This window comes from Fukomys damarensis, unplaced genomic scaffold (assembly GCF_012274545.1).
Source record: "Fukomys damarensis isolate Sample0158 unplaced genomic scaffold, DMR_v1.0_HiC HiC_scaffold_23, whole genome shotgun sequence".
Classification (NCBI taxonomy): Eukaryota; Metazoa; Chordata; class Mammalia; order Rodentia; family Bathyergidae; genus Fukomys; species Fukomys damarensis.
In genome coordinates, this window is record NW_022900935.1 from 49,976,734 (window position 1) to 49,997,682 (window position 20,949).

The following is a 20,949-nucleotide window of genomic DNA, read 5'->3' on the forward strand; positions in this document are numbered from 1 at the left end:
GGGCAGGCTGCTCAGGCCTCACAGACCCTGCCTCCCTCTCCCGGAGACGGCAGAACCAGGCCCTTGCCTGTGAGTGGCGCGTGAGTCTTTACGAAGATAAAACGACCCCTGAATCTAAACTACCTTTATTTGTGGCTGGCTCAATGTAAGGTGCCATCATTAATCAGAATTATAAAACTGTACAGGAGGTACAAAAATAGGCTTTTAACTTTACATAATGACCCTCATATCATCAAGCTTTAAAAATACACATAAAAACTGTACAATCTGGCAGTTTATAAAATATAAAGCTAAAAAGAGAATTTTAGGCTCCACAGAGGATTGTATCACACAATTAACACAAACCATTTAAAACAATCATCCACAGAGAAGACACATGGCACGTGATTAAAAAAAAAAAATCACTTAAAAATCAGCATTTTACCCCAACCTGATTATTAACCCTTTAAAGACAAGGCATCCATCCCATAAGAGGATACAGTATAACTCTTCCTTTCCAGTTTTAAAATGGGCAGGGATATTGTCCAAAACAGATCTAATGTGCTTTTAAGCAAGTGCAAATGTAACTGGATACGCTTCAGAGTAAAAATTAAATAAATATAAATAGGTTCAATAAATAGGTCATTGCAAAAAAGAACCCTACACAAGGTTCACGAGAGAGAATGCCACACAGCTGACCGGTAATGCTAGGGGAGTGGGGACTTCTCCATCACGGCTCTGCAGACACTGGGAACACTGCACCCTCAGGGCAGGCGGATGGCAGAGGCCTGGCAGTAGGGACTTTGGCTGGCAGCATGGTGAAGGCTGCTCCTGAGGGAGGCTCGCGGCAGATGCATCCTTTGTGGTCTTCCAATGAATACGGACAGGACTGAGGTAGTGAAATAAAAATCACAGCCGGAGTCACTTATGGAAAACCACTGCTTCATAAAGACAACAAAGAACAAGAAGAGAGCAGATACTTTGGCTTAAAAGATTAACGATCCAACCCTGGAAGGGGGAATCTGGGCTCCCTACATAAGATGACTCCTTCTGGGAAATGCCAAGGCCAGGTCACAGTCAACTAACACCCCTGCACCTGGGGCAAAGGGGGACACAAAGGGAAACGTGGATGCAATTTCCAAAAGCAAAGAGCAGAGAGGGGCGGAAGTGAAATTTAAAGAGGCCGCTGCACTTCCTCTTCCTTCCAGCTCTCCTGATAACTTCCGGCCAATGGATGATGAGAACGAAGAACAAGGGTCCAGTGAACAGACGGAGAGCGGAAACATGGGGAGAGCTACCCTCAGCCAAAGGTCAGCTGCTAAACAGAAAGTGGCCAGGAGGGGAGAGAGAGCCCTGCAACCCCCAGACTGCTTCTGTGGAAGCTTTTCTCAGCAGCCAACTAATTGCAATCTTACTGTAGCGAGAAAGAACTGCCATAGAGCTGGGAAGACAGCGTTTTGCTGGACCCCGCTGTTCAGTGTTAGTCTGCAACTGACCGGTGCTGTATCACAGAAAAGCTTGCAACAACTGCTGCACCAAGAACAGGGACCCCCTGTGCCCAGAATTCACCTCCAGCCACCCGATGATGTCGTGACTGGTCAGGTGATAGCAGTGTTCTCGAAAGTGCAAATGCTTTGGTGCTTAGTGACGTGCAGCTTCTTTCAAAAACTGAAATTAAAGAATCAAGGAGCGATGAGAGAAGCGTGTCAGAGGGGTTCATCACGAGCGCAATACAAGTCCTTAAGTCTTCTGATTCCTAAGAGGCATAACTGAATATTGTCTGAAAGATGGAGAAAAATTAAATAGCCTTCCAAGACTAGTTAGAAGGCCCGCGTAGCTTGAACTAAGGAGGCACGATGTCACACAGCTGTTCTGGCCTCGGAAAGACAGCTTCCCCTCGGTGAGGACAATGGGAAACTGGAATTCTTGGCTCAAACTGGATACAGCAGGTACACTCGGGATGTTTCCCAAACCAATGTCTCCACAAGAACTCTTCAGGCAAACCTGGAGGACTGACGAGTCTGAATCCCTAAAGGTGAGCAGAGAAGACAGACAGGTGACCTGACCACAGCTGGTATTTCTGGGACGGGGATTTTAAGGCAGAAGGTGTGCAAACCCCACACACGCAGCCTTCCCCACCTGCTTGCATTCTCTGTAGTATTATACTTATTTGCTGTTGGCTCTCTCACAAAAGCTTTACAAAGGCAGAGCTTGGCCTGTCTGGCTCTTTGGTTTCCATAGCACCCTGTGGCCGACCCACGTCAGTACAGTATGTCCTCTAATAAAATATGCCAAATACAGGAGTCTGAGAAATTTGGATGGTTAGAAATGAATCTCTCTGATGAGCAGAAAAGGAACCTGAAAAAGCTGTCTCCAGGCAGCTAGAAACAGGGAGATGACAACAAACTGAGCCACTAGAAATCACCTGGGCACTTCCTGGATGGAAAACAGCCACCAAGAACAAGGGGAGCAGCGGTCCACAGAGCAGTCCTGTCAGGTAACACCTGGCACCTGCTTCACCTCTTCACACCCCCTGGGCCGTCACCCCTCAGACCCCAGGCAAAGCAACTGCAGCCACGTGCGGGGAAACTGCAGAAAGCAGTCAGAGCAAGAGGCAACCGTCTGGCCACGCTCCTGGAAGACCAACCATGTGATGGAAGATGGTGAGGAAGCCAAGCGAGAGGCTGAGGTTCCAAGGCTTACGTAAGCAGGGTCATTCATGAGGCTCAAAGATGTGAGATCATGTTAATATGAAGACAGAGAGTCACTCTGGCCTTTCTAAAAGCAAGGCTGAAATCTCCAGAGGCAGAATGAGATTTGGGTGAGTGGCACTGACACAAACACAATCAGAAAACTTCTCACAGGAGGAAGCAGGAGTGACTCCCGTTGGGGCTCAAAGCTGGCGATGCCACTCTTAGCCAGGGACATCGGAACTAAGACTCAGCTTGCCAGGGCCGGGGCAGTGACCCTGATCAAATGGAGGAAGAGGACACACAGCGCTTCCTCCTATGGCCCCTGATTGCATCTTAACTTCCAAGGCTCTCCGGAGGGGACAGAGGAAGTTCTGACTGAAACTAAAGTAAAAAAATTATATTAATTTGAGAAAAAAGGGTAGTGACATAACTTAGGGTACATTACTCTGACATTAATACATTTATACAGTGTTGCCAGAATGTTTTATCCTTCAGCATTAGAGAATGTTCTAAATGGAACACTCTTAAAGGCATGGAGATTTTTTGGTACCACATGAAATAGAAGATATATCTTGCATTTCTTTTTCACAAGTAAGTTCATGTTAAATTCAGCTCACTTAAGCTCATGTAGCATTCTACAGTATGGTTGAAATGTAGCCATTAAAATTTGCCAGGAGAAACATAAAAGCTGGCCCACAAACCCCAGTCACTTGGCCTCGGCTCCCACCCCCAGGCCCTGACCCAGCACATGTGCCCTGATGAGCTGGCCTCAGAGACGGAGCAGCCTTATCCTCACAAGCTGGTTCAGGGCTTTCTCTAGGTGGCTGGGAGACTCCCACTCCGTTGCTCCCTTCTTGTCGAGAAGATTTGTCCGTATGTCGTCTTAGCTGCTCTCACTGATGGCCAGGGAACTCTTCATCTCCTGCCCCTACGGCCCAGGACGTGACCCGCCACAGGCGACCGTTCAGGCCACCAGGGTTACCATGCAGGTAGCACTGCATCGTGAACACAGCATCCTCTTCATCTCCCAGGGCCCTGAAGATCTGTCTCAACTGCCCACAGGCGTCAGCGGCCAGTCTCTAACTTCATGCCTTATGCCAATGGCTTCACTACCTAAGAAAACACTGCTGGGCACATCTGTGATCGTCGAGGTACCGCCTGTCCCCGGAACAACCCCTCTGAACGTCCTCCTCCTCAGTGCTCCTCACCTCTTGAGCCCACTTCTAGCAGAGGCTGCACTTCCTACATCCCAGCGTGCAGGCAAAACCTAGGATTCTTCCACTCTCTTCCTGAAAGTCCCGCAGACTGACACGAAACAGGAATTTACAGAGAGGTAAGCGAGAGGAGCTCATCCAGCAGGTCAGCAGGGTCCCTTCTACGGCCTCTGTGATGAGCTCGCCTCTGCAGACACCTCTGTACCAGGAAAGGGCAGCTTCTCCTCCACTCCCTGGAGGTCTCAAAGGCTGCTTCTCCCCCTTCCTGGGGTCAGCATCATCCTCTGCTGGCTGCAGAGGGGGCAGCTCAAGGCACTTGGTTTGGGAAGCCTGGTCTCCCTGCCAAGCCGGGTGGTGTCAGGCTCTGGACTACAGACCAGGCCCGCTGTCACAGCTGGGGCCACCAGAACAGAGTCACCCAGGCTCAGAGGGCATCTGGAGTCACTGGGGGCTGGGGCTCGGGGGGTTCATGGAAGTAGTAGGGCTGGAAGAGTCTCTCGTGGCTGCACAACTCCATGGCCCGGTAGGTGTGTGAGAGGAGGTGGGGGAACCGTGATGTGAAGTAGCGCACAAAGTCATCGGGGAGGGAGCCCAGGGTCTCCTGCACCTCCACGGGGAGCTCCCGGTAGTGGTGCTTCTGCAAACAGACAGAAACAGAGTTAGCAGTTGGGAGACAGAGTGCCAGCTGCTTCTGTTTAAAGAAAAGAGGTCTATGCGCCCCACAATCTGCCCCAATCGGGCTGCCTGCATCTCCGCTCCTAGGAAGGTGCCTCACAGCAAGCGAGGCCCAGCCTGAGCAGAGGCAGAGCTCCACTCTCAGAGCAGCACGTCCAGCAGGAGTGCACAGGCCAGAGAGGGCCATCACGTAGCCACATCACGTGGAACTGAAGTGTGCGACCCATGAGCTTGGAGATCACTTCTGTGCCTCGGGCAGGTGACAGCACAGAACATGATCACAAGCAGGAAACCCTCCCTGAATACCTGAAGGCCAGGCCCTGTGTGACAAGGTGCCCAGAGGATCCCCACTGGTGGGTTTGTATGGTGGTCATCAAACAGCTGCAGGGCATCGTGAAGCACAGGGAGCCCATGAGGGACAGGAGGTCACGGACTTAGAGCCACTGTTCCCCAGTGATTCACCCTGCATCCCGACACCCCAAGAGAAAACCCACATGAGGGGAGAAACAGCCTTTAACTCATCAGGTCCAAGGCCACAGAGCCTCAGGGGTGGAATCAGGAGGAAGAAAAGCTTTCTTAGGTGTCTGTGTGGCAGCCACCGGCCCTCCCAGAAACCACAAGTCCTTTACCTTATTTCTCATGGCTCGCAGGAGATCTCTCACAGAGCCACCCTTGTAGGTTCTAAATTTACGCAAATCTAGAAAAACATTAAGGGATGCAATGGTTGAGCAAATAACAAATACATCTTCAAAAGAGAACCATTCTGGGCCAGGGATTTAGCTCAGTGGTTCCGCCACCTGCCTCGCAAGCACAAGGACCCAAGTTCGATCCCCAGTACCAATGCCCCACCTCAGACTGGAGGGTGGTGTGCATCTCACTTAGACCAGAAACAGCCCTACAGCACAGCACTGGTGTTAACCTGTCACCCAAAGAAACGAGCACCAGACACCCACGAGTGTAACCATGCCCCGGAGGACACAGCCGAGAAAATCTCAAAGTGGAGAAACGGGACGTGGAGCCCACACAGTTGGACCTGCTTTGTCCACGCTAATTCCTTAGACACGGCTTCTGCTTTTCAAACTTCTTCATGGGCGTCAGCATGCTCACCTGTCTGGAGGGGCACAGTGATATTCTCCCGCCAGTCCATCTTCACCACGGCTCGCCCGCCTCTCTCTAACTGCCTCACGATTGGGCCATCCAGGGACTCCTTTTCTATTCGGTCACTCACGTCCTGGGCGGGAAGCGAGGCAACAGGTGTTGGTCAGAGTGAGGGACGCTGAGCGCAGGAGGTGGCTGGACACGCTGCGGCACGAATGGCCACTGCCGTGCGCTTGGAAAGACTGATGTTCCCCAAGCCCGGGCCGCAGCCCACCTCAGAGCTGGGCATGAGCACGCTGCACTCCGCCACCCTAACCCATGACTTCTGCTCGTGGACAGCCACGGCTGTCGCTCATGGGGACAGGCCTAGAGACCCTCTGCACAGCAGAGAGGTGCCACAGAGGCACACCTGTGCAGACCGTGAAGTCTGCCTCCAGACACGGGCACCACGCCTGCACAGGGCCAGATGTGCATGAACCAGAACGAGAGGAAAGAAAAAGCTCAAACTGATTTGCATATTGTGTGCCACCTACTCGTTGAGATAGGACCTGTTCCAGTCCTAACTAGCAGAGGTCCCCACTCCTCATCCTGAACATCAGAAAAGACAAGAAGCGAGCCGGGCATAGTGGCAAAGCCTGCAATTCCAACTCTCTTGGAGGCTGAGGCAGGAGGCAGGAAGATCACAATAAAAAGTAAAGAAAAGCACTGGGAATGTAGCTCAGTGTGAAGGTCCTGGGTTCAATTCCCAGTGTAGAAAGAAAGGAGGAATGGTGTGGGGAGGAAAAAAGGAAGACAGATGGACATGAAGCTGAGCTTTGTTTCTTTTCTGTTTTTTGTTGTTGTTTTTGTTGTTACTAGGGATCGAACTTGGGCCCTTGTGCTTGCGAGGCAGGTGGTGGAACCACTGAGCTAAATCCCCGGCCCCCTGAGCTTTTTGAAGAGGAAATTTAGTAGCGTGTAAACTTGGACTCTGAAGACACCCCCTTCGCCCAGAATTCAGACTCTTCTCCATGTTTGGCTCTGGCAAGAAGGACAGAGCAGCCCCCGAGCCACCGGCAGTAAGACAGGTCACTAGCCGAAGGAGCAGGAAGTGATGAGCCCCCCCTCGTTAATGCTAACCAGTCTTAGGGGAGTCATAGTCCTGTCTTTCTCTGAAAAGGGCGAAGCCAGACTGGCAGAACCAATCTGCAATTCTAGAGAGAACTCTGAAGAGGTTACACTGCCACCCAGGGCTTGTTGAGGACATGTTTCTGGGCTAAGAGGCAGTTACAACTAGTTGACAGGGATGGGAGCTAATGCCATGTGCTGGCGGGAGGCACGGGGGCGAGTTATGCCCAACTCGCACCAGGCAAATCAGAGAAACAGTCTCCACAAAGCCACCTGGCAAGGTCGCCGAGCCACAACTGTCCAAAGCCCAAGGAACCCACGGTCATTGAGCTCACACCGTAACTCTACAGAATCTATCATAAGCAAAACATAATCTGGGTAAAGATTGAATTGAAGATGATGGGGGGAAAATTCCATACAGGAAATATTTAAATTATGACACTTGAATGAAATTATATGATGTCTGAGATTGGCTGGAAATAATCTGAAGTAAAGACAGGGCAAAAATTAGTACTTTCTAAGCTGGGGGAGGGGTATGAGAAGTATGTGGTCTGCTTTTGTGTATATTTGGAAATCCCATAATATAAAATTTAAAGATTGTGGCATGTTCACATGATATATTACAGTCATTAAAATTGTATAACTCTAACATGAAAAATGCTTAAAATAAAATTTTAAGAAATCTTTGAAATATTATGTACAGTAAAGGCAGGATAAAAAACTATATATACGGAGTTATTCCTTGGTTATGGGATTATGGGTCGATTTTTTTTTTTGTTTGCTTTTTGAGACAGGGTCTTACTATGTAGTTGAGACTGACCTGGAACTCACTATGTAGCCCAGGCTGGTCTCAACTCACAGTGATCCTCCTGCCTCAGCCTCCCCAGTGCTGGGATTATAGACACGTGCCACCACACCCAGCCAGTTATTTTATTCTTTGTCCTTTTCTTCTGTATTTCAAAATCTGGAAGACACTGAAGACTTTGGATGGAGAAACAGACCTGAAAGAACTGGAGCTGCTTTTCCACGCTCCAGAAGAAGGGATGTTTCAGCACGTGCTTTGCCGAGGGCCGCTGCTGGGGATCCATTGCGATCATTTTCTCTATCAGCTCACGGGCAACGATGTCTTCTGTAAGAGAGAAAAATCAGCAGGCAACCCATTATTTCAAATGCAAAGCCACAGTGAAATCCCCAAAGTCGGCAATCTTCACGGCCTTTCATGCGGGATTCCATTTACAAGTGATTCTAATGAAATAAGAACTCAGATCACACTTCAGCCAAGCAGGGGGGCCTCACTATGTGCTGTGTGGAAAGGGCTGACTGCGAGCACCCAATAGGAGAGGTCTGGGAGACGCTGCTTGCTGTGCCCCAGGTACTATGAGCCATCAAAATTATTCTGCAGCTAAACATGGACTCACAGACAGATATTCAAGATGAAGTTGAAAAATGAATCTGTTTTAAAGTAGTATGTGCGGTTTAATCTCTTCGTGAAAGTATGTGTAAATGTCTAGATCACTGAGAGGAATAACATATACCAAGGCCTTAATAGCATTCATCCCTGCATAATGGAATTATAGACCTTTGTTTTCCTACAGTGAATAATAAAAATTAACCTACAAACAAAACAATAGTTCAGTTTTAATTTTTCAAAAGGCAGCACTGGAATATCATGGGACAATTATAACCCAGCTTAAAAAAAAAATTATAACTCAGCAATTCCTGAATTCAGGAAGGAAGACTTTTTATACCTGAGCCAGGAGAGTGTGGACAGAGCCTGTCTGTCCCCTGCCCAGCGCAGACTGTGTCTGCTGACCAGGGCCCCTCACAGAGTCCAGTTTATGAAGCACAGCCAAGCTGTTTACCAAATGCCAGTACAGGAAGGACCTCATTATTCAACCCTCACGTGGCAAGTTGGAAAACAGGGTACCTTACTCAGATCACACGGCAGTTGGTGCTCCCAGGATTACCCTGGGCAGCCGTCCCTGAGGCCCAGGGGGAGCGGCTGGGTGGCAGGACCTCTGGGAGTGCAAAGGCCCCACCAGCCCAGTCCCAGCTACTCACCGTGCTTCTCTGGGTGGAAGCAATCGAGATTGCAGGCACCCAGGAGGATGTTGGCCTGCCGCTGCAGGGACTTGCCAAAAGGGTGGCTGCCCTCAGAGATGACATAGTAAAAGACACAGCCTGCAGAGAAGATGTCCACTGTGTAGGTCTGCAAAGAAATGCAGGGCATGTGAGATCCTGGGGAAGAGTTCTCACCTCACTTGTGGTCAGGGAGGGAAAAAGTACTGCGGCTACATCAGCCCTGGAAGGTGTCCTGGGAATCAGCTAATGGACATGAGATGCCCAGAGCAGCGAAGGCACCTTTCAGCACTGTGCTGGTGTTGTGGTCACAGTGGAGGACGAGGGACCAGGGGCCAAGCACCTGGGATGCCATCTCTGGGGAAGCCCCTGACCACTCCATTCTTCGACTCCCTCACGTGTGAAAAGAGGACAGCGCTGGTTTGCTCTTCAACACTACAGATTGCATGAAGATCTGATGCATTAATATGTGAAAATGGCCATGTACAGCAGCACTTGGCCCCCAGAAAGCTCTCCTGGCTGTCACATGTTCTTTACCCAAGCATCAAGAAAGTCTTCATTGGCAGGGACCTCTGTGTGTTTGCTCCCCTATGATACCCCTAAGGTCTAGAGGGTTAGTAAGTAGTTTTCAGTTCAAAAACTTATCTGCAAAGAAACCACTGGAGAAATACCCAAGGAGGTGGTTTTGACTTTATCTGATGTCTCAGCCTTATCCTGAAAAATCATTCAGAGTGTACAGATGAGCTTTGTAAGGAAACACGCGCGTGACTTCCAGCTCATGCTACTTAGGGTATGATGAGGGGTCCCAAGCATGGCTAAGGTCCGGACTGTCAGGTTCTGCCCCTTAGATTCACTACCAGACAACCTGCAGAGAAACCTAGTGACTCACTACCATCACACTGGAGAAAACAAACCTTTAGCAACATGGCACACTCAGCCTCACAACAGCTTTGTGGGGCGGGCACAGCAAATGTCACCAGCCCCCAGATATGGATATGAACAGAAGGGTTCAAGGACCAGCTACGGGCCTGCTGGATAGCAACGAACCAGGGCAAGACTCGGGATTCAAATGTTGGTATATGTGCTGCTGAAACGAGCACAGGTCCTCCAGTTTCAAACCTGGAAATCTTTATTCTACCTCACCGGAATTTTCTCTGGGCAGGTGACAGATATGGACAGGAAGAACACAGCCCTCACAGCTAGAGTGCTTCACTGACCCTACCTCACTTTCTCACAGTACCACGCCATGCTGCCCATGCTCCCGAAGCCTCCCTGCTTCCCTGATGGGGCTAAGGAGGCACCTTTCCTGCCACCAGGGTCCCAGTTCTGTTCTTCCCCAACACAGTACTGCTGCTTCTCTTGTCGTTTAAATACTCTAGAAGCTGATAAAACACTAGTTCCACTAAGTGTTTTGTTTTGTTTTGTTTTCCGGTACCAGAGATCGAACTCAGGACCTGGTGCTTGCGAGGCAGGTGCAGCACCATTGAGCTAAATCCCCGGCCTAAGTACCGCTAAGTTTGCAGTAAGCTGAATCAATGGAAAGAACCAATACAATTGGGAATTAGGTAAGATAGTATAGTAAGGACCAGGGCTGTAAAGAGTTAAAAACTATGACTCAGCTCTAAAATCACTTAGGACGCATTTGAAATGTCTGCGCTTCACTCCAGTCATAGAAGTGGCCTGTGAATGTGCTTAATTGAAGAGTAATGAATAACTCCAATCAGACCCAAATCCAAAGAAAAGATCCTGACCTACAGCCAAAGATTCCTATTGCTTCAAGAACTACACTACTTGCGTTAAGTTAAAATACAGTGTTGAAAGTGGGTAAAAGAGCTCCTACTGTGTATAATCTGTCAGGATGGCTGATCCCGCCCAGGTCTGGCTCAGGAAGGACAAGGTGAGCCTTTTTAAAAAAGTCTTGCTATGTAGTTCAAGCTAGCCTCGAAGTCACCGGGCTGGCCTTGATTGAACCCATGGCAATCCTCCTGTCTCAGCCTCCTGTGTGCTGGGACTACAGGCGTGCACCACCACGCCCGGTAAGGTGAGCCTTTAAATGACTTCTTGTGCCAATGAGTTAAGATTCTTGCCCATAAGTGTGTCTGTGGCAAATGGATGCCAAAACCAGCTTGTAGGGGCACTTGTTGGCTAAATCTGGGACAATTTGAGTATGAGGAGAAAAAGCAAAGAGAAAAAGAATTGATTATGAACTATTTAAAAATCCTGAGTCCAGTGATTAAGTAAAAGAAGAGGAGGAAGAGAAGGAAGAGGAGGAGGAGCAAGAGGAGAAACAGTAAAAATAAAGCTACTCTGCCTAAAAAGGTCAGCAAATAAATGTAGAAGAATGTCACTGTGCTGAATGCCTCAGGCAAGAATGAGAGCCAGTGGGTCAGTGACGGCTGTACACCGTGCCAAGGGGTCACCTCGCACACGACTTGCTAGAAACCAAGGGGAGACAAACTTCCCCGGAGGAGAGCTCAGCGGATCCAGGCGGCCCATGCTAGCATCACTGCAGACATAATGATGGCACAGTCTGCCGTCATGCACCTCCTGATGCGGGTCTGCTCTGGCCCAAACATTTCACTTAGATCTAATGAAACCAAAAGATGTAACTTCTAGTTCACAAGAAATACAAATAGAGAGAAATGTCAAGCATTATCATGGGAGACAAACACACAAACCCAGAACAGGGCATTCTACAAACTACTACCTGGGCCCCGAAATGTCAGCCCTGGGAAACAAAACAGATGGAAGACTGCTGTGAATCTGAGAGAGACAGTCAAAGGCAACACAAGATACTCACAAAACCCAGCTGTATGAAAGACTTTTAGGGACTGAGGGGAAATGCGAATGTGGAGTGACTATCAGATGAGAGCAGAGAGTATTAACTGCCCAGGTATGATGACAGTCTGGTGGTGAGGAGCAGAAGGATTTGTTCTTAGAAACACATGCTGCAGTATTGAGGGGCGAAGGGCAAGAATGCCTGTTATTTATTCAAAGGCTTCAGTGACATATAAATAGACAAAGATAAAGCAAATGAAGCAAAAGTGTCCACAAAGGTTGAGGGTGAACAGAGGTGCCCAAATCATACCAATGTTCTTTCAATTTTCTGTATGTCTAAAAATTCTCAAAATAAAAAGCTGTGAGCAGGGCGTGGTGGCACACGCCTGTAATCCCAGCACCTGGGAGGCTGAGGCAGGAAGATCGCTGTGAGTTCAAGACCAGCCTGGGCTACATAGGTCAGTTTCAACCACATAGTGAGACCCTGTCTCAAAAAAAAAGCTGGAAAAACAAAAACAATGAACTGAACTGGAGGTTTAATCATCTTATGCAAGTCCTGATTGTCCCAGTTTCCCAAAATAAGGAAGGGGGGTTCAAAGTGATTGGAAGAGCTGAGCCTAGTGGTACACACCCATAATCCTAGCTACTTGGGAAACAAAGGAAGAAGGACTGCCCCAAATGGGGGCAATTCAGGGAGCCTATCTCCGAAATACAAAAGCTAGAGAAGTAGCTCGGTGGTAGAGTACTTGCCTAGCATGTATGAGGCCCTAGTTTCAATCATCAGGGCTACAAGAAGAAAAATGATTGGAAGAGTAGGAAAAGAAATAGACAGCTTCTCATATTTATCCCATCTTATGCCTGAACCCTGGACAGCATGGACAATCCACACAGCAGCTCTTTGTTATTAAAGGAAGGACTTTTTCCAGCAACATGTGCCCCAGCCCCCGACCTGGAATGTGGAGCTATATAACGGGCCAGTTCTATGGTTCTTCAGGACACTCTGCCCATTACTCACAGGGTTCTCCTTGCAGTCTTCACTCAGCATCTCTGGGGCAATCCAGCCTTCAGTGCCAGGTACCCCAGAACGGCGGCTAAAACTGTGCCTGCCCACTGCTAACTTCTTGCACAGGCCAAAGTCAGAAATCATGGCCTTGATCCTGCCGTGTGCATTGGGCATGGAGAGGAGAATATTGTGGGGCTTCAGGTCTCTGTGAACTAAGAGAGAAGTCCAGTTTCATATAAGGCAGTGGTGGTGAACTTACAGCATGCGTGCTATAGCGGGCAAAAAGATCCCTCTCTCGTCAGCATGTGAGCCACGTCATCCCAGCAGCCAAGCAATGGAAAACAGTTGGTTTTGCCGAACTAAAACCTCCATATCCAGGTCTAACTGCAGTGTTGGTACTTTGCGATAAATAAGTGGGTTTTGGGTTGCAGTTTGGCCACTTGGTCTCTAAAAGGTTCGCCATCGCTGGTACAATGCTTACCACAGCAACCCTAGCCTCCTACAAGGTGGAAAGGGTCCTTGTCAGACCCCTGATGTACTTGCTGTCATCTCCAAAGCTCTGATTTTCAGCTATGTAAGATTCGGTCTTAAACTCTTATACAACTTGTCAAGAAACCATTGAGCTCCCTTCCTGTCCTGTACCAAAGCACTTAAACAGACACAAGAACCAGGAGGCTGCAGCCACTCCCGCCAAGGCCTCTCACCGATGTTGAGGGAATGGAGATGTGCCAGGCCTGAGGTGGTCTGCTGCAGCAAGGTGATGGGCTCCAGGCCGAGGTGGGCAAAGTCCTTCTGCTCCACATACTGCAAGAGACACAATGACCAGGTCAGGGTACACGGCCCTCACATTTCTTGGCCCCTGAGCTCCTTTCCTCTGATCCCACTTTACTGACAACGTTCTGTCACAATCTGTAATTTCCAACAGACTTCCTGGAAGAATGAGCTGACTTAAACAAATAAACAAAGCTCCAAATTACTAATTTACAGTGAGAAAGAGAGAAGGCAAGACACTCAAATCGATGGCTTGAGCCTGGAAACTGAAGAGTTTGCTGGATGAAAAAATGAGAATCAAGACCTGTCATGTAAAGGTACAAGATCCCAATAATGAATGAAACTATACTGTATACCTAAAAGGAACCAATAAACTCAATGAGGGAAAAAAACAAAAGAGGCCAGGCGTGGTAGTGCTGTAATCCCAGCACTTGGGAGGCTGAGGCAGGAGGATCGCTGTGAGTTCGAGACCAGCCCGGGCTACATAGTGAGTTCCAGGTCAGTCTCAACTACATAAGACCCTTGGTAAAAAAAAAAAAAAAAAAAGAAAAAAAGAAAGAAAAAGCTCCCTGGAGGCAAAGGGAGCAGAGATGTGCCAACTGCAACCCAAGGCTGCCAGGCCTACCGAGTGGGCTACTCCATACGCTGCACTTGGTATTTGTACTTTAACAGATATACGCATTTGTCAATGTACAGCAAACTGCACATTTAGAACGAGTACACTCCACTACACTAAATTTCAACAAAATAATGGTAATAAATCTGCAGCCCCTAAATCAACACCCCAGTTAGTAGAGGAAGGGAGGCTGCAGTGGTTGTGGGAAAACTGTGGGCATCCCAAGGCCAGCCAGGCCCACCTCCTGCAGGGTGGCCGCACACAGCTCAATGGCAATGTACTGGAACTGCCGGTCCCTCTCGGTGCAGAAATAACGGATCACATTGGGGTGCTCGTCCGATTCTCGCAGCAGCTGGACCTCACGGTCTGCAAAGCTAAAACACTCAGGAAGGATCCTCTTCACGGCCACGTCACGGCTGTCAAACATGCCCCTGCAGGACAAGGGGTGGCAGTTGTATGTGGTGTGTGCAAGTTGGGCTATGGAGACAACGTGGGACCATGGATCCGCAGTACCTCTCCTGCGACACAGGGGCCACCTCGTAGCCTCACAGCCCAGGGGCCCTGACCTGCACATCTGCAGCAGCCCACGGTCATCCCTTCTTTCTCAGCGCGTGAGCTCCCAGGAATCAGGACTCACTTGTCTCGGTCACTGCTTTGGCGCTCCTGTGCCATTGGAGCCTGGCACTGGTCTGAAACCCAACAAACCCTGACATACCTGGTGGGAGGGGATAGGACCGGCTGTTCCACTCACCGGTACACAATGGTGCCCTCAGCTCCATGGCCCAGCACATCTTTTGGGTAGAATGAAATTTTCCCAACCATCACCATGCTGGTTTCCTCATCTGGGACAAAACACAAGACGAAGGGCCAAGGATTTAGCTCAGTGACGCCACTACCTGCCTCACAAATGCAAGGTCCTGAGTTTGGTCCCTACTACCAAAAAACAAAACAAACAAACAAACAAAAACCCAAGACAGAAGAGATCATTTTAAACAGCTATCACCTGAAGAGCTTGAACTTCAGGGTCAGGTCAGGCATGGTGACGCATGCCTATGATCCCAGAACTCAGGAGGCTGAGGCAGGAGGATCACCATGAGTTTGAGGCCAGCTTGGACTAGATAGTGAGACCCTCCAGGACTAAAATGGCTATCAGCTTCCTGACTTCCAGTTAAGAGTTGGGAAGCTAGGATTTGAGAGGTTCCATGTCCTAGGCATCAGGTACACGACAGTGGGATGGGCTCACTGCATTTATGTCCAAGACCACTGCCTCCTTCCCTGTGTTTTGTCCCTGTCCCTGAATTCTGTTTCTGATTTTACGTTATGGTACATGAGTGCATAGCTTCAAACCTTCCAAAGATAGGGTCTCCATACAGTCACTTAGCACTATTTAATGATTAACAAAAAGCAAGAGAATTCACCTTGAAGTTCTGCACCTGAGACATTCTAGTGGAGACAGTGGGCATGTGAAATAGAGAGACATTTTGGGCTGTGAAGTCCTTACGCAGTCTGTGTCGGTCCCCTAGAATATGAGCCCTGACCTCCAGCCTCGGCCAACTGGTCAAGTAGGTCACAGCTGCACTTCTCTACTTGGCCACTAGCTGGCCCTGGCAGTTTTGCAAGCCTGATAGGTAGCTCTCCCTTTGGTCGGCAATGGTTCCCAGCACTGTGGGGAAGGATGGAATGAGCGCCAACAAGACCCTGCAAAGTCAGGGCTCTGAGGCGCAGGCCACAGCATGGGGTAGAAGTTCATCCCACAGAGACCCACAGGGTGGGAGGAAGTCAGGGAGGGCAATGAGTCCATGGGAACAGCCCTGTAAAATCTTGTGAAAACGTCACGGAAGACGTGGTGCTCTATGATTGTCATGCAGTGGTCAGAGGAGAGAGAAAACAGCACGGAAACGGCAAGAGGCTTTACCCTCATCATCCTGCTCCAGGGAGGCGCTGGTACCAGCCTTGGAAGCAGAGCTGTTGGAATGGAGTGAGTGGTTGGAAGCTCTGGGGGATGGGCTGGGGCTGCTGGTCCCTGAGCTCTCGGAGTAAGGGCTGGATGTGTCCAAGAGCTCGGTGTCCTGCGTCAACTCTCCAGGCTGGTGGAAGGGCAGCTGCTGCTGCTGCAGGAGCTGCATTTTCTCCAGCTCCTTCTGGAACTTCTGGTGCTGGAGCCGCTGCTGCTGGTGCATGCTCTGCAAAGAGACACCTCCATCCAGACTCGTGTGGTTTTCCCTCTGGGAAACAGCCACAGGAAAGAGAGGCTTCCCACGGCAGAGGCGGCAGATGCCTTCAGACATCACAAGACCAGGGAGGGCAAGTCAGCTGGCTGCCTGGAGGTCTTTCTGCCCATCAGGCCCTTCCCAGTACAGCCCAGGTCCAAGCCTGGATGGGCCTGGTAGGAGATAAATGACAGGAGTGCCAGAGAATTCTGGCCCAGGTAGAAGGCCGGGCCAGATGAAGGGGGCTATAGATAATCTAGAATTCTGTAACTTTTATGGACATCTGAGAGGTGGTATAAAAGTGAAACCAAATGGAAAGAACGGTCAGTCACCAGGTGGGTGGGAGTATGCTGGGTAGGAGTAGCCAGAGCATTTGATGGAGTGAGCACACAGGTGCCCGGCAGTCCAGAGGGTGGAGGGCTGTGGTCATCCACCCACAGTCACAGGGCCAGGAGGAGTTGGTGAGAGCTAAACCACAAGAGGCTTGGGTGAGATCCTGGCCCCTGAATCCATCACCTGCCTCCCTGACCCATACTCCTCACACATACTCTGAAAGATCTGCTGTCACCATTAGAAGTGGCACCAGTTTGTGACTATTCCACCCAGGCCTGGGAGGCTGACTAAACAGACTGGGGCATGGCCAACAAGCCACTGGGGAGTCTTTTAGCTTGTGTGCTCTCTGTTAAATCCTGGAAACACCGTACACTAGGAAGGCACTTAGCTTCTCAGAACCTGCGTTCTTGTATTGTGGACAGCAGATAAACTATAATGGCCTCACAGTTAAAACACAGAATGCTTAGGTGAGCATACATTGCCCGCAGAAAGCACAGCTCATAAAGGTTTTGTCATCTCAGTCCCACAGGGACCGCTGTGTCTGAGTGCTGCTGTCCTGAGGACGTAACACCAAGGTGCTTGAGCAACTTGCTAAAGGGACCAATGTGTCCTCTCACTCACCGCCTACTTGACCACATAATGCTTGCTTGCTTATTTCTGACTAGAAAGTCAAAGGGATCACCCGGCTGCCTTCTTTACGCCAGCTAATCTAACAGGCATTTTCATCTATTATCCTTACTATTAAAAAAAAAAAAGAAGTAACTATTCAAACTGATCTGTGGGTAGGTTTATACATTACCGTTTCCAGCCTGCTCATTGAAAAATACTAAATTTAGGTTTAAAACTGCCCTTTTCTGAGAAGCTGGTATCTCTTCAACTATAATGTTTTTAAAGATAAGCGAATATTGACTTCTAATGTGAGAAAAATGTGTTGGCTGTGTTGTCCAGATCTCACTGATAGCAGGAGACCGGCAGAGGAGCCCAGGAAGAAGCAGAAAGGTTGAGGGGTGGGGCTGAGCTTTACCAGCGGGTAGGAGATGACGAAGGCCATCCAGCCAACCAGTAGGAAGGTGCTCAGGATGATGGTGGCCATGTCCTTGAGCATGGAGTCCACAGGGGCCTCAGGCTTGGTGGGGGCACGAGCCAACTTCTCTTCCACATCCTGAGACACCACAGTGGGTGCGTTTTCTGAGGTCTGGTCAACCAGGTTGATAACCTAGTTTGGGAGAAAGTGGCTACATTACTGCAGAGCTTCTAGCCAGATACATGTGAAGTGAATGATCAGGAAAAGTTACTCCCATTTATAACGTCATGATACATTGTAATAGATTTTTTTTTAGTGCATCAAAATTACTTAGCCAAGTAATTATTGCCTCTCCCAGCAATCACTCTGAGAGGCCACACGTTTTATAGTGGTTACTAGTGCTCAAAAACCAACTTCAGAGCAGTATTTTTGGAAATGGCCTCAGACTTTGACATTCTTCAGAAAATCCCCAACGAGGGCTGGGGATTTAGCTCAGCGGTTCGGCGGCCTGCCTCACAAATGCAAGGACCCGAGTTCAATCCCTGGTACCAAAAAAAAAGAAAAAAGAAAAAAAAAAGAAAATCCTCAACTAAGGCAGAAAAAATTTCCTCCTTTGATGGTAGACTTAGTGTTTGGGGACACTTTGAAATCATCTGTAACAAAGTCTGGTGAAAAGCTGGTAGTTGTTTTGATAATACCTTTTCACACTGAAAAAGAAAGCCCACGTGCCTGTAAGTAAGGAAGTCCCTGTCTCAGCCTGTATACTTTCAGTGCAACTCCAAAACTAAAATAAACTATTCAAGAATTCTATTTTATCCAGAGTTTTCAAAAAGTATCAGAAAGCATTTAGCCTTTGTTACAGAAAATTTTATTTAGAAGCCCCAAATTAATCAAATAAAAAGGGAGCCCCCCGCCCCAGTCTCTGGAACTTCACAGAATATATTTAGAGAGATTTATTGAGAAAGATAGGCTCTCACTATACTGTAGTTCAGGCTGGCCTCAAACTCACTATGTAGCCCGGGATAGGATTATAGGCATGTGCCACCATGCCTGGTTTCTGTAACTTTTTAGAAAAATGTTATTGATCTCTTCTCAAAAACCTAGTGTTCCAGGTACGATGTGTTTGCACAAAGAAATTAACACAGCCTCTTGGCAGTGTGCAGTGATTTACCACATGCTGTGGCATTTCACCACACCAGATGCCTGCCTCTGAAGCCATTCTCTCCCCTTCCCGCTACTCTGAGCCCTTCCAGGCACGTCTCTCTCGGTTCCTGCCTCCCTCAGTATCTCTCACAGGTTTGGGAGGTGTGGCCTGCCTGGGGCACAGCAAGCTGAGGAGTGTTTGCTGAGTATATGACAGGGACAATACTCCTTTAGATATACCTGCTCAAAGGTGTTTGTTTAAAAAGTCAGTCTCGGGGCCAGGGATTTGGCTCAGTGGTTCCACCATCTGCCTTGCAAGTGTAAGGGCTTGAGTTTGATCTCTGGCCCCTCCAATAAATAAATAAATAAAACCTTCAAGTTATATCCAAGAATATCTTGATGGGTTTTTTAAAAGATCAGATGGTTAAATATCCAAATCTGGACTATAAGCTGGGTATGGTGGTTCATGTCTATAATCCTAGCAATCTGGGAGGCTGAGGCAGGAAGACCGCAATTCAAACCCAGCCTGGGCAATTCAGCAAATTAGCGAGTCCTTGTCTCAGAAAATTAAGAGCCAGACATAGTTTGTGCACTCCTGTAATCCCAACACTTGTGAGGCTGAGGCAGGAGGATCACCACGAGTTTGAGGCCAGCCTGGGCTACATAGAGAGACCCTGTCTCCCCCACCCAAAAACATTTTTTTTAAAGGGCTGGGGACGTAGTTCAGATTGAAAGGCCCTGGATTCAATCTCTTAAAGAAAAAGAAAGAAAGAAGGAAAGAAAAGAAAAAATAATCTGCACTGCTGTGCCTAGCTAGCTGTGTATGTTAGATTAAGGGTACTTTGGCCAGGGAGTTAGCTCAGTAGCAGTGCACCTGTCTTGCAAGCACAAGGTCCTGAGTTCAAGTCCAGATTAAGGGTACTACTTGTCTTATTTTATTCTTTATAATTTTATTTTCTAAGTGTTCAATAATGCATATGCATCACTTAAATAAGATTTTAGGGCAATGCTATTCAAGATTGCTATTTTACGAATCAATGCATTTCTCCAGCCAGGGTCACTCCAGAGGTGACAGACATTAGACACTGTGCCCCGGACTCTGGAAAGGCCACGGTTTCTCTTTGCCTCCAGATAAAACCTGTCTCTCGAGTGAGAGTGTGTTGTTCCTGTGGTCCCCACATCAGCAGCTGTCCTTTCCTCCACCCTAGCCCCAGCCCCTATGCTGGGGCTGCAGGAACTGCCAGGTCAGATGGCTCACCAAGGCCTCTGGATACCCTCTAGCCCCTCTGCTGGGCATGTCAGGTCCTCTGCCACAGAGTGCCTTCTCTGTGCCCCAGAGCTGGCTTGTGCGGACCTGGACAATTACCTCTCTGACCCTTTGGTCTCTGACTGGGAGAAGGTAACGGGAAGCACCAGCAGAGGAGACCAAGGAAGGAGAGAGTGGCTGAGTTCGGTGCGGCTGCTGGATTCATCTACCCAAATGCTCAGAGTCTGGCCTTGAGCACTTTCCACTCTCTCCCCTCTGCCTTCAGGCCAAGAGATGCTGTGAGAACCCTGGTACTATCTACATCCGTGTGAAAAATCTCCCTACTAAATTCCCCTCTGATTTAGGTGAGCCATCTGTCTCAACAGAAACCCTGATGGTACATCCTGTCTCCTATAGCCTACACGAGAATCTCATGGCATGGCCTCCCCGCTAAACAAAGGCTCCATTCTCTGGGAGCCCCAAGGCCCTGACAGACCAAGCCTTTGCCATATCAAGCAGTCAAAGAAGGCCACTTTGTTGTTTTTTTAAGACACAGTCTCACTATGCAGCCCATGCAGGCCTCCAACTTGCAGCAATCCTCCTGCCTCAGCCTCTTCAGGGCTGGGATTACAGGCTGCACCACCACATCTGGTTAGAAGGTCACTCTCCACAGGCTGCTCTTAGCTTCTTACACTTAGGTGTCCTCTCTTCTTCATTGGACTTTACTCTCCCGTCCAACCTGTCACCATGGTTCCCCTGTGCCCATGTGAGCTCATGTGTGCCCACTATTCCTTCCTCACCGCCCACCACTACACATCCCAGCGTCATCCACACCCCATCTCACCATGGCCTCGCCTTTGGCTCCCAGCTCACCAAGCCAAAACCCACCTATTCCTCCAGGTCTAGCTTGTCCTGCTGCCTTTCCTGCACTCTCTATCTGCCCGCGGTCACTTATCTCGGCTGCTACGCATTTTGGTGTA

At 49.0% G+C, this 20,949-nt stretch overlaps 1 protein-coding gene across 1 annotated transcript in view; it reads right to left on the reverse strand.

The window, feature by feature from the left end:
* Window positions 1-1,382: 1,382 nt before the first annotated feature.
* Ern1 (endoplasmic reticulum to nucleus signaling 1) overlaps window positions 1,383-20,949 on the reverse strand; it is a 70,536-nt gene continuing 50,969 nt past the window's right edge. Inside the window, exons 12-22 of the mRNA XM_010616761.2 lie at window positions 17,581-17,772; window positions 15,929-16,196; window positions 14,765-14,855; window positions 14,255-14,444; window positions 13,331-13,430; window positions 12,639-12,838; window positions 8,828-8,975; window positions 7,768-7,895; window positions 5,669-5,792; window positions 5,191-5,258; window positions 1,383-4,523 (exon numbers count right to left, since the gene is read on the reverse strand). Coding sequence (XP_010615063.1) covers window positions 4,311-4,523; window positions 5,191-5,258; window positions 5,669-5,792; window positions 7,768-7,895; window positions 8,828-8,975; window positions 12,639-12,838; window positions 13,331-13,430; window positions 14,255-14,444; window positions 14,765-14,855; window positions 15,929-16,196; window positions 17,581-17,772 — 1,722 coding nt within the window. The 3' untranslated portion in view covers window positions 1,383-4,310. The remainder of the gene's footprint in view (window positions 4,524-5,190; window positions 5,259-5,668; window positions 5,793-7,767; window positions 7,896-8,827; window positions 8,976-12,638; window positions 12,839-13,330; window positions 13,431-14,254; window positions 14,445-14,764; window positions 14,856-15,928; window positions 16,197-17,580; window positions 17,773-20,949) is intronic.